General features: G+C 34.8%; 2 protein-coding genes across 4 annotated transcripts in view; both read right to left on the bottom strand.

The window, feature by feature from the left end:
* LOC110443294 (ankyrin repeat domain-containing protein 17-like) overlaps window positions 1–3,048 on the bottom strand; it is a 29,728-nt gene extending 26,680 nt beyond the window's left edge. For all 3 annotated transcript variants that reach the window (XM_021487435.1, XM_021487438.1, XM_021487437.1), the window contains exon 1: window positions 2,721–3,048. In XM_021487435.1, the coding sequence (XP_021343110.1) occupies window positions 2,721–2,912 (192 nt within the window). In that variant the 5' untranslated portion in view covers window positions 2,913–3,048. The remainder of the gene's footprint in view (window positions 1–2,720) is intronic.
* Window positions 3,049–9,537: 6,489 nt separating this feature from the next.
* On the bottom strand, window positions 9,538–13,560 carry LOC110443284 (eukaryotic translation initiation factor 4E-binding protein 2-like). The gene is made up of 3 exons (XM_021487420.1): window positions 13,285–13,560; window positions 12,073–12,258; window positions 9,538–11,268 (listed from the first exon to the last, which is right to left on the bottom strand). Exons 1-3 carry the CDS (start codon window positions 13,424–13,426, stop codon window positions 11,231–11,233), a joined length of 366 nt encoding a protein of 121 aa, XP_021343095.1. The 5' UTR covers window positions 13,427–13,560; the 3' UTR covers window positions 9,538–11,230.
* Window positions 13,561–14,192: the final 632 nt, after the last annotated feature.

Here is a 14,192-nt window from a genome sequence, read left to right as displayed (position 1 = left end):
CCTGGATTCAAATTTCGAGGGAATAGGAAACACACATATTATTTTATTTGGCCTTACTTATATTTATGATGCAGTAAAATGTTTGTTATATTCTGTTGATGTGTTTTTCAAAATTATTGACTGACTTCGTAATTTTGGTCACCCATGGTTATCGTGCATGGTTTTTCTAATCACTGCAGTTTGCTCATCTATTTGTTAAGTGTACATTCACATAAACATTGCCTCAGTATCAAAAAGTGTTGAATGATAACAGATATGTTGATACATAACGTATGTAAAATTATAAACATGTTTACATTTTATATATATAATATACTAATAAAACATCATATCAAAAGATGAGTGATTTCGTGTGGAGCACCAAGTGTTACCCATATCATGTCTGTACATCCGACTGTTTTGTGTGTGTTTAAGTCTGTTATAACTCAATGTTGCAGCGAGTACGTGTAACTTTATTTAAGTTTTTGTGTTTAGGTCAGTAATAGACTAACTACAGCAGCTACTGTACATATGTAGCATCATGTAAATTCACACACAAACTCCACTTTGACTACAGCAGGTTGCATCCTTTGTATCCTTGACCTCGCTTTGGTTTTTAAACATGGGTGCTGGGCATCCACACCTTAGACACAATTAGAGTTCAGGAAAAAGTAAAACACTCATGCTGAAGTCTGCTCACTTACGATCTATTTTACTGTTCTCCAAAAGTTGTATTGTTGTTGATAAAAGCTTCTCAAATAGCTAACTTATTTCAAGCATTAAAATATGATGGCCAAAAACAATGCAGCAAAGGTAGGTCAGCAGATGTCTGGCATTTCACTGAATACAAAGCTACGGTCTGTACTTCTGTGTTCGTATTTCCTATTTCAGTGAAAATGTTGATCATCTATGAAAATCAAAATGTAGATTGAAGCCTTGATAATTAACAGACATCATTGATTATGATTAGACGAATTACAAGCTGGTAATTGTGATCTTTTGTTCACGCTTCACACGTACAGGTAGTTCACATCCCCAAAGGTAAATCTTCCTGCAGGACAGAGTTCGTTGATCAGGGTGTCAATCGTAGGGAACAATAAATACCTAGTCTTATGAGGGTAAGTCCAATTGGAAAAGGGAGAAGAGGTTATCAACTAGTAAGAACTTGATGTACCAGTCATATATGCATGTAATGGTCAAATGCATGCGTAATGGTAAAAAGGTGACACGTAGCGACTAAAAATTCATGTGTAACAGAACTGTTACGATAACACTAAAACAGCCTGGGGAGAACACTGAATTGGGATGGGAATTTTCAGGAATAAACTGATCGTTTTTGAAAATAGGCGAATATATGAAATATCCTGGGAATGGGGCCCATCATCTGCCTCAAAAAGTCTTACAAAGACCTGACTTGCAAACCAAGAGTTTTGTATAAATGCCTGCCATCATCAAATAACATCGCTAACTCACATTTAATTGCAATGCATGAATGGGGAATTTTTCAATTGTGTTAAAAGAGTCACAAATAACTTATGCAGTTATCTGGTTTTACAAAACAGACCTTATAAAAATGCCCTATTATTAAATCTGCTAGCCCCTGGTTCACTTCAACTTACTGAAGTGCAACAAAAACAACATATCATCCTTGAAAGTAATCAATATGAAAATCATTACACGGCAAAAACTGCTTAGAAATATAATTAGGTTTAAATTCACTTCTCATCTATGTAATTTAGATATGACAGAAGTGGTAACTTCAGTTGTAATTGTATCATTCGTCATTCGCAAGTATGATCGTGTTGTCTTGCACCGATTGTTAAGGTTTTTAAGGTCACTAAGGAAAAACATGTGCAACATATCTATAAATGCATAAATTAACAATTTGGATTATATTTAAATCATACAGCTCTTTAGCAGACAAAGATATTTCTGAACGCATAAAGTTCAGGTTTAGTTACTATTCTTTAAATGAACATAACATATTGTGTATTTTCTAACATATCATTTTTAAATGTGATCATCTTTTTCAATAATTCAATAAAGATACGATTCTTAATAACTTACAGAACACAATGCTACATTGAATATTGGACATTTTGGAAACGATAACAAAAATACTCTTCAAAATTACACTCTTAAGCAATACAGAAATTATCAGTTTGGGTGCCAACATGTTGGAAGCAGGAGAGAAAATAATTTTCTGCATGTAACAATGAAATTCGAACAACTTGTTGAATGTGTACGTCTGTTTCATGCAAACTAAACATGACATTTCATATTCAGACTTGTCAGTCACCAATCCAATGCAATCTACAAACAAACGATTGAATAATGATGAGGTAACATCAGAAAAACAGGGAACTTTCATGATTGTGGAGGAAAGTCTGAAACATGCAGATCTCCAGACACTGGAAATGCTTGTGGTTATATAATAAGGAACTTGAATGTCTACAGAATTTTTATTTCAACAGACATCATGTCAGTAGTAATGATGAATACAAGCCTACTTTCTTATCACAATGACAACTTATGGTCAAAATAGCACCATCAGAGTATCCTTGATTTAGTTATTTGATGACATATTGCAAGAATGAGATATTCCAGAATATGCAAATGGCAGAACTGAGAGAAAATCAATGGGTCACATGCTCAAGAGATGTAAGATGGCTATGAAAAGTGAAGATTCTAGTCAACACATTGCTGCACAAAATTCTTATAACACAATTATTCATACTCACGTCTGATATTTCATCGTCATCGCTTGTAGATATATCGGGTCCAAACGTCGATTGTGATGTCGGCAACGGCTGAGTTTCGTCCAATGGCAATGGTGATGGATACGACGGCCCTGTAGGACTACCTTGCTCAATTTCTACAGTTCTTATTTCTTTGTTTGAGTCATGGTCCTCATCTTGTGTGACATTCTGCATTATTGCAAATAACTTTACCTTTATCGTTTATTTTGGATTCTTCAGTTTCACTTGTCAGATGGCATTTATTCTTTTTTCATCACCTCATGCTAAGTTGCCACCTTGACCGCCATTACAAATGTTCCATTGCAAAGCCCCGGATGACCATATGTGCGCAGGAGCAGACAACTTCTTGGTTGTTAAAAAAATAGGATTTGCTCGGTTTGTGAATATGATTATCATTATTTACATGAAACTGGAATTAAATTTTGCTTTCTGTAATTTTAGCCAAGAAATGAACATGTCAAGGAAATCGCAAAAAAAAAATAAAAAAATGTAAATAGTATCAAGCATTGATATTATCGCATAAAGAGTACTAACGCGACATCAATATATTCCTGAACACACCACAAAGGAATAAAACAGGACTGACTCACTGCATGAGTGATGCCTCTTGCTAGATACTGGATTATCTTAGGATACTCCGACAGGGACTCAGAGCATACAGAATTGCGATTTCTCATTTATAAGAAAACGAATATATAACTTATGTAAAAAAAAAAATCTTCAGTAATATCATCCTCTAGGGTAGGCCTAAGTTTACTTATTTGTCCGTGAGATCTACCAGTTCGTATTTTTTCATAAAATTATTTTTGATAATGTTTTACAATTTATAGACCTGCTTTGTCAATTATGATGACCGTTGTGCATTTTTTCTGGGATTTAGAATAAACTTGAAAATACAAGGTACCTTACAAAAACGAGATGTAAAACTTTTATGAGCGGTCTTGAATATGCCCCAATAGATGGCACCCAGTTTGAACTTACTACTACAGGCCGCCTAAATGTGAATATTTTAATATATATAAAAGCAGTTCTCATGAAGAGTTTGATATATTTCATTAATATTCTTAAAGTTTAGCATCCAAAAATATTTCCGTTGTGTTTTTGCATGTACGTAATGGAGTCAAAAGTATGCTAAACGTGTATGTAATATAGAACACCTATCTTTTTCTACCGGTTATTTCCCTTACAACACATACTGTCATCACACATCAGATACACTTGTTGATTTTTTTATTTAAACATTTTTTATTTGTCATTCAACAAAAAGGATAAGGCACATGTTATCTCAACTAAGAAACGCCCCCTCCAATACATTTGATTATATTGATTACATGACAACAACAACAAATATATTTATATTATATATATATATGAACAAAGAAGGGAGGAAGGGAAAAGGGAAGAAAAAGAAATTTAGAAGAATAAGAAAGAGAGATGATAGGACAATACTACTGACCTTAAAATCTGTTAATGTTTTTAATGTAGGTTTGGACTATATGGAAGATATTTCATTGTCTTCATCTGACAAGTTTGGAGAACCGTACATAATAACATTTAGAGAAATATTACAATAACGTGAGATATCATCAATCAAAATGTGTCTTTGTCTGATATACAGCATACAATCAAAAATTAATGGACTGCAANTACAATAACGTGAGATATCATCAATCAAAATGTGTCTTTGTCTGATCATAATCATAATTTAAACTACTACATGAATGTCGCAATCGTGTACGTAAAATATTTAGTTTTCGATTTTCTACATGAAAAAAAATAGGCAACAAGTAACCTTGGTTACGCTGAATCGATGATTTAAAAATGTTTACGGATGGCTGCTCTCTGACAGTATTTGGTAAATCGTTCCATAGTCTTATAGAAGAAGGAATAAAGGATTGGAATGCACTAGACAGTCGGAAATTGGGAACAGTGTAGTTTTCAGTATTTCTCAAGTTGTAGCTATTGCGTTCGCACACTTTAGGAGGAAGCATGTTAATTAAATAAGAAGGTGTTTCAATGGTCATCAACATTAAACACGTCTGTTCATTCCTATGTTCCACTGTGTATCACACCAAAATACAGGTTAATAAAATTATCGCATATACACACGTAAATCGATAGAATTAGTTCGATTTTCGATCTAATTGAATTATTAAAGATATTCCCTGTATGAAAGAAGCATGCAAAACACTTGAAACGGGTACCGTGGACTTGAGACTTACATACGTCTCAATATTAAACCGAACAGTCCCTAGAAACAATTTAGTTATCTTAATTCCTCTACATTTCGAAACGGTTCTTATAAAATATCCCCTTTGTCTGAAAGAAAAGAAAACATTGCTCCCTCGGGTGAATTCGAACCATAATTTTGATTTCTCTGTTACTGCTATATTTTGACCTAAATTTGGGTGTTCAGAGTATTGCATACATTTTAAGGGTTTATATCATTTTCCGGTCAAATGCCACCCAAATAATGGTAATATTGGGCTGGCATTTTTACCGAACCCATCTGTAGTTGTGGCAATTTTACCGAAAATTAATCGAAACCCCCAAAATGTGTAAAATTACTCTGAACATCCAAATATATATAGCTGTAACAAATGATCAGGCCCCTGACGTGTTGGCCTGGTTTGCAACTTACCAATATGATTAAAAACGGTATTCGATACCAAGAAACGCTCACGTGGAGTGTTGTTGTCGCTCTACAGAACGGGTGTTTAAAAGAAAAGCTGGGATGTCATGGATTTTGATGGCTATAAGTTGACCCGTTGGGTGAAATATGATAAATCGTTGTTAACAACAAAACATTTGACAGAATTCGCTCAATTCCGTTATAGGCTATACTGGCTGTTTGGCGCTATATTCTGACAACCTTGACAGAACTTCGACTCTCCTGTGGCTGATAGAATTGACATCTTATCATTCCTTTGTAGGTATCTAGAGAAAGCTTGAGATACTTGTTTGGTATTAGGCAGATATAGGTCTTTCAATATTTCCAGCACCAAACTTAAAGCATTAACGAAAATCAGTGATCAAATTTGTTTTAAAAGGTGAAATAAGGCGTTGTTGAAGTGCTTCGCTTAGTTCTTCGCCACCTTGGGCCTTTTCCTGTCACGTAAGTAAACATGCTCAGGTATGTCTCCGTACGTAGACACCGACCGGGTGTTGATCTCCGGCTCTAACCGCGATGTTTTGATTTCCTTGTCCTCTAGATATAGGCAAATGACCTGGTCATAGGTCTCACAGGTACCTCACACTAGGCACCGACCCATTCGGACATGTTTATGTCACGTCATCTTAACATTTAAGACCCAAAGAGAGATAGAAAAAGTTTGAGAAATCTTAAATCTAATGAAGATATCTTAACGTGAAACAGATTTCTTAAATGAATTAAAGATATTTCTATTTCCCAATAAAAATATCAACTTTAAACTGCTTTTAAGATATTTTAATTTACTGAAGATATTTCATTACTAACAAATACATTTAAATATAACTGTTTCATTTAAAAAAATGGAGGTGTTGCATGGACGGTTAAATTCGGATCACAATAAATTTTGAATGTTTTAATGTAAAACAACTATTTTGAACAAATTACTTTACAACTAGTGTTACTGCAGCGCCCCCTATCCAGATGTTCAATAATGCCAAAAAGGCCTGTTAGCATTGGCCATACGTGGTATCATGTTTTTCGTTATAACCATTTTCATGTAAATCTGCTTCTAAAATGACATTTAAATATCTGGTTTTTTTTGTTAATGCAACAGAAAATTAAACTCAGGTTCCATCAATTCTTCGTACAGAATTTTCTTTAACATTTTATCTTACTAGCGTATAAGACTTATGCTGATATTCACTGGATAGGCTAAGTTTTTGGAACTTTATTTCCGCTACCTCCTTGCCTTTTTGTTTTGTTTTCGATTTTTTTTTTACTAAATATCTGTGTGCTGAAAGCCTGAATCACTCCTGCCGTATGATCATAAAAAGAATTGATCCAGAGACGTAGATACTCGCTTTTTGCGTCTTTGATCGATCAAATGATACAAATATGCTCAAAAACAGTTAACAGTTCCTATTTCTGTACATGAAAAGTGACTATCGTGCCACTTTTTTTGTAAATTTTCAATGAAAATGCATCAATATCGATTCATATTTAAATCCTTTATGAACTCGATTTAGTTTCAGAAAGATGTCTTCAAAATGTGTTACACAGTACGCATATTCGATGTACTGCATGTTTTATAGCATGAAACCCCACAATAACGGCAGGACACACTTTGTAAATAATAATACTAGATATAACTCTTCTTTATTTATTAATGATTACATCACAATCTATTTATTGTTGTACACATGACCCAGCATGACTAAGTAATCCTCACATCGTAAACAAAAGGCCATTAGACCCGGACAGTGATCACTGTGTAGGACTGACACCGGATATAGCTAGTACCCAAGCGGGCATGGACGCTATAGGTGATATTGATGATAAAGTTTCTTTTCCGGAAAAGTGATATTAATACAACCATGTATACGTATTCACAGCGAAAATAGTACACATAGAAATAAGCGACAATAATATGTTTGGTCATGGCCATTTGGTTTGGTTTAGTATTGTTTAACGTCCTATATTAACAGCTATGGTCATTTAAAGACGGCCTCCCATGTGTGCAAGATGCATGCATGTAGTGTATGCGTGTGTAATTTGGGAGGCTGCGATAAGTTCGTGTTTGTCTCCTTGTTATAGTGCGGAACTGATGCCGACTTTATAGTGCCACCTCACTGAAACATACTGCCAAAGATACCCAGCAGGACAATCCACCCGGTCACATTATACTGACAATGGGTGAACCAGTCGTCCCACTCCTAAATTGCTGAGTGTTAAGCATGAGTAGAAACTATCATTTTTACAGACTCTGGTAGGACAGAACCCAAAGCCTTCCTCACAGGGGCAAACGCTCAATTAAAGGCCAAAAATGAAGCATTGTCAAGGGAGACATTAGGAAGAAGAAAGTCAAATTTAGTCGCCTCTTACGATCATGCAATTATTACGCCCTACCTGCATGGCAAACATGCACAGTAATGTAGTAAGAATTCGCAAGAAAATAAACAAAGCCTATATCAGTCTTCTTCATCATACTGGTTATGGAATTATTATGGAATATTGAATTCCAATTATCTTCTTAACCTATGATTCTTGAAAAAATAGTTCCAAATTGTTGAACAACTTTGACCAGGAAAAGATGTGAAGGTAATCATACGTATCAGCTACTTTCTAAATCAGAGCACTCTGCTTTAAACCTGTGACCTTGGATATAGGTCATATCCTCGCTACACACCGTTTAAAATGCCATGACCCTAAGACGCAAGGTTCTTTAAAAGACACTGTTTGAAGCTTTTAACATATTTGACCCTTGTGACACTGAAAGACGTAACGTTGACCTTAAGTTCTAAAATAATATTTATTTGGAAAAGATCTCGGGTCGTTTCATGAAACATCAAGGGCAAGCAGTGTGACGCATCCTAAAACGAGGTCACTGTTTATTCAATTTAACCTTGATTTCTCAGCCGCTGTTAAATAATTGATATTGAATTTGTATAAAGGTATAAAGGCAGTGTGTCGCACCCTAAAATATTCACCGGAACCTGTTTCACGGATGGACATCATATTTTATAAGGTTGCTTAATGGAAGGTGATGTATCGCTTCCTAGAATGAGGTCGTTGTAATCTGATTATGGCATTTGACTTTAAATACTGGTGCCGGTTTCCCAAGCATATCTCAGCTGCTGTTTCATGAATGGACATCAACGGTACATCATGAAAGCATGGGGTCCTGCATCCTAAAGCTAGGTCACTGTGACCTCAATTTCACCTTTCACCTTGACATCTATAGTACTAAATTAATGGTTTAAAGAACAGATCTTAGCTGCTGTTTAAAAGGTTCATCATGAGAAGGCAGTGTGCCATCATGAAGGGTCCTGTCGAGTTCATGTAAACAAGTACCATGTACATAATACACACATAAAGTCAGCTAGATGATTCTATTCCGCTCAATTTGCAGAAGAATTCCCATGAGGGTAACAATAAAAAGACAAACCAGTATATTTGTTCTGATAATATGGATACTTTTTGATGTTTTCAAATACTCTTAAAGTACAGTTGCAAAATATATGCTGAACAAATAAATCAATGACTGAAGGATTAAAATACACATGTATAGCAACATTGAAGTTAGCGAGTTCCTGTCATTGGCGAAGCCTTTCAACTACAACATTTAAATATGTTACATTAAATATATAACTATATTACCAGGTAACCAAATTCCTACAGGTTTGACCCAAAATATGATCTATTTAAATAAAATTACCGATTAAATTATAGATAAGTCATCTTCAAAGTAGATTTTATTCACAATATTAGAGTTACCTCCCTTACTTTATAATTTTTATCCAACAGTCACATTTACATTCCACTCAAATTCACCTTCTTTGTATAGCACAACTCTTGACAAAGTTTCATAATAATTCAGTCATATGTGAATATATTGTGCGGAGTGAAGGATGTTAATTTTGTTTGCTCAAATTTAAGCATGCTGTCTTTGCACATTATATATGTATTCAAAATTATACCAAAAGAGAAAAATATTATAAATCAAATTGACAATATATAAGTTATTACGTGGAAGCACAAATAGCACAAACAGTATGACCACTCAAGGTCACTAGAGAATGCAGAGTCCTAACAATGTTTGATGTGAATGAATTACAGATGAATAAATTAAAAAACAAAACACAAATACTTTAAATTTCATAATTTTAATAACTTTTTTATGTTCTATATTGTGTACAGTCATCTGTCACAATAAAACAGCGCTAGATGTCGACCAAATTGAAGGAACGACCTCTACCATAACATTGCATACAGACAACCAATCACAATTCTTCGTACCTCATGATCTTGTAAATAATACTTTAAAAAACGTAGTCCAGCAGAATGTACTAAATTATAATACAATGCAGAAAAAGGGGTATATAGCAAATATTATAACTGTTGCTTTCCTTATATTAAGTTATAGTATCAAAATTATAACAATAGATATGACTTAAAACACTAAGGGACCTAATTAAAGGATGAAATTAACAAAGTACTGAAACTCGACATAAACTAAGAGGGACATGTTAACAAAATTGAATCTAGCAATCAAATTATAACAGGTTTGCAGACAGACATCAAATAGATGTCTAGCTGGAAAACAAAATTGCATGTGCATTAGATATCAAATAATGCCCTTGTATGTTATAACACTGTCATCTTTTCATCTGCAATCAAAGTCACCCTTTTAAAATATTAATACCTTCACAGATTTTAAAACACAAGGGATTTACATTTTCAGTATTGTAAGTGGTTTATGCAACTATTGAGTTGGTTGTGTATGTATTTGTCCTACATTCCGATATCAGCAATGTAGTAAACTAGTCTAAAAACCTCTCACAAAATGTTAAGAAGGCTCAAGGAAGGCATTACCCGAGACAACCAACTACTGAACTAAAAAAGCTAATTCATTTACTACAAATCATGCAGTATGATAATGTGCACCATTTTCAGCCGCGTTAACATTCAATGCTATCACATGCCTAAGATAGTAGGCTCAAAATATAAAACAGTTCTTTTTCATTATTATAAAGGAAGAAAACAAAATTAACAGTCTTCAATGACTTCTTAAAAAATGTCCTGACAAAAAGTTTTTTCAGTACGATGAAACCTGGAGTTGTTCATCACATCCGGAGGTTACCCCAATGCTGCCGTTACTTCCTGTCAATGGTGTCAAGATGGCACCCACCTTAACTCTCTCATAGTCCCTGACAAACCATGTAAAAAGGAACAATCATTCTGTATAAAAAAGGATTTCATATATACTCAGGGAATGGGTATTTAAAGTACTGCCATCTTGTATACACATTATCATCCACTAATCTCTTCACATCACTCACGGGTGGAACTTGCAGAAACCCCTTGATGCATGGTTACATTTTTTAAGAGTTCTCTATTTCCCCAGATCTGCTACAAAGTTGGTAATTAGTTAATATAACAATATAACCAGAACTTCAAAGGAATAAAAAAAAACCGCTGCACTTGACATAACATGGACTACATGCTTGCACAGATCTTCATAGGAATCTGGCAATCAACAGTGTCATGTGGGGTCTAAAGCATCGACATGGTGGCAGTTCTGCATACAAATGACAAGGAATGGACAAACTGCTTTGTACAGAAACAAAACATCCTCTGATTTGTAGCCTGGTTTCAATGATGATAGTTCCCAATTTTGTGTTCAACACAATCTTCATAAAAGGAGGTATGAACATCAAATTTGGAAAAGCTGTCTAGAAAATTAAAATAATGTTCAGTACGAAAGAGCACTTCCCAACTGTTTTAGTTCCCGTGGACACCACCAATGGAAGCTAACTGAAAGGCATTCTGGGCGGTGAATTCAAATATCCATCTCAAACTGAGGCCCATCTTCATGTTCTGAAAATTGTTAAAATAATTTATATTAATACGTTTTTTAATATATGTTACAATACATTGTATTGTGTAAAAGATTTTTATAAGGAGGTCCTGCTCAAGGATATTAATATCCTTGTTGCCAAGCATTACTTTTGGGTTAAGGTAAGTTGTACAAGTTTATAAAACTTGACCTAAATAAGAGTGTGTAGGTATGTAGAACTCCACTAGAAACTGTACGAGGCTGCATTTTATCAGTGGAAGAGAAAATTTTCAATAATCATTAAATTTGTTACATCAACCTTTAAGCACGATATGTCGTACTACGTTCCTGTTTGAAACATCAAAATAGGGGTTATTCTTCATCACTCATATGGTTTATAAGTATATATATTTACTTCTTCCTTGTAATTACAAAATATAACAAGCTAGACCATACAGACAGCATCAATGCTTGACAGTCTTCACATGTTCTTTCTCGAATCAGAGTCACGAAAACAAACACTCCCAAGACCTCAATCCGAGTTGCTGAAACGCTCAAACCCAGTACACAAAATTTCACCACCAGAGATAAACATTTTGTTTGGAGAAGAGTATTAAAAGACTTATTTAACCCACAGGTGAGTGTCAAGAGATTCTACTTTCTATTTACAATAACGAAACTATATAGCGGAAGCATGCAAGACTGAATTATGTACACGCAACCGGAACGGAAGTGGGTCCGTCATTTTGTTCTTTGGACAGGATCAATAAGCTGCTTGGCACTCACCAGGAGCAGCTTAAGAAAACTCATAAGCCATGAAGTGAAATCATTGTTCAGTGTCTTACCAGCTTTTTCACCTGTTGGTTTTTGTTTTTGATTTTCATCTGTGACATTGCCATTTTCAAGTGGCATATCAACAGTGCCTGGTGCTGTTACTCCTGGAATTTTGGCCATATTTGGTGGAGGACTCTTTGTCAATGGTGAGTTTCGACACTGCAGCAAGAATGAACGTTCGTAGAAAATCTTTGAACCTGTAAATAAGAATTAAAAAAAACCCAGTTTAATTGATATCTGAATGGATCAGCTGATTGAATAAATGTTGAAAACCTACATGACTGATGAGTTATTTGACACTCATTATATACATACTCTATAAATAAACAAATTCAATGTATAACCCCCAGCCATATATCCATCCAATCTGGTAGAATAATCACTGTAATTCACATGTGATAATAAACAAAATGACAGGACACTTGAAATGAATGATTGGCCAAAAGTCTTGTTTCATCTTTCCCTAGCTACTTTAATATCATAGTTTCTAGTGCATATAAAATAATAAATGGGCAATTTTAAACAACTCACTATAAATTCTGCAACATTGAAGTCAGATTTATATAGATAAACAAATATTTGACATCATCATGACCTCGCTAGCCTTCATTGACCCAGGTAAACTTAGCATGATGTAAATATCATCTACGTCATGAAGGTGAAGGTCGATTACAACATACGGGAAGTTTTTATGTAAATATTAGGGCAAATTAAAAATAGAAAGCTATTGTCTATGATGTCAATCTCTTATCTTCACCAAAAAAGGTCAGCGCAAGGATGACGCGATCATTTATGACACATGCATGTGTTATTGTTTGGTAAATGTTGCATTTGTTGTGCGCAGTCGAAAACTGTCGACCACATGGTCCACTCTCAAGGCAAAAACAATATGGTGGAAAACCTCACACACATTTCCTGTAACCTTGGCATCGTATTCGCTGCACTTGACTACCACTAACTTATACGCAGTTGTGATTTGGACATTTTCCAAATGGAATAGAGGCATCAATGAGAGGAAAAATTAGATTCCAAACAAATGTCACATGGTCCACATACGTCGCCATATTGGATTCTGCATGCCTTTGCATTTGTTTACGTTTACATATTAAAGTCAAAAGATGTGCAATTTCAACGATATGCACATGAGGTCAAAACATCCGCCAATTCTAGGCAACGTATAAAGTACCAAGTCCTCATATGCATCAAAATAAAAGTATGCTTACCGCCAGGGGTTGTAGAAAATATGGATCCTCCAGGGGTCGTACTGTAATCATGGGGTAACTGCGAAATATCGTTCAAAACTATACGTCTGCTTGGAATTTCTCGTCCTTTAAGTAACTGCTGTGGCGAACCTGACATTGACATTCTTGTTTATACGTAAATAGTTGGCTTTCTATGCCTTAGTTCCGTTTCCCTGCTCTTTCCTTTTTCTCTCGTATACTGGCCTTGTGTTCTCGCTGATCTCACCTCTCTCCACAACAGAACTCGATCACATGGTCGGGGTCATGACCCACGAATACACCAATCGCTAATTTCCGTTAACTGTCATTTTGTGACCACTATATAAACTAACTTTAGTTACTGATATCTATATATTCTTTGTTATTTTACTAAATTATATTTATAAATACACAGATATGGGGCAAAGAAGTAATTCCAACAGTGAATACACATAAATATATATTAAAAAACAAATTAGTGTTAAGTTGTGATAAGTTTCATATATAAATGACGCATTGATCTATGCAAAGCTATATGTATTTGAACACATTATCATTACATTAGGTAAATTAGTAGAGGTTCATTTTCTTCGTGAAGTTCAATAAAAAGTTATAAGTAGCTAAATTCAATGGGACCTAATACTGAAAAAATGTAATTCGGGATGCAGGAAAACGCGGGATTATAGGTGTCTCATTTTCAAAATGTTGTCCGACTTGACCGAGACCTCCATTACGGCAGCTTTTGCCTTTGCCGATTAACATTGAAACAGCTATATTTGGACCTTAACTAAGGTGTTCATGGTAATTTTACATGTTTTAAGGGTTTAAATCGACTTTCGGTAAAAATAACACCCCCAATGCTTGTATGATCATTGGGGGTGTCATTTTTTTTTTTACCGAAAGCCGATCTA

The sequence above is a fragment of the Mizuhopecten yessoensis genome, unplaced genomic scaffold (genome assembly GCF_002113885.1).
Source record: "Mizuhopecten yessoensis strain PY_sf001 unplaced genomic scaffold, ASM211388v2 scaffold716337, whole genome shotgun sequence".
NCBI classification, from domain to species: domain Eukaryota; kingdom Metazoa; phylum Mollusca; class Bivalvia; order Pectinida; family Pectinidae; genus Mizuhopecten; species Mizuhopecten yessoensis.
Note: the sequence above shows the minus strand (reverse complement) of the source record. Positions and strands in the feature narration are given on the sequence as shown.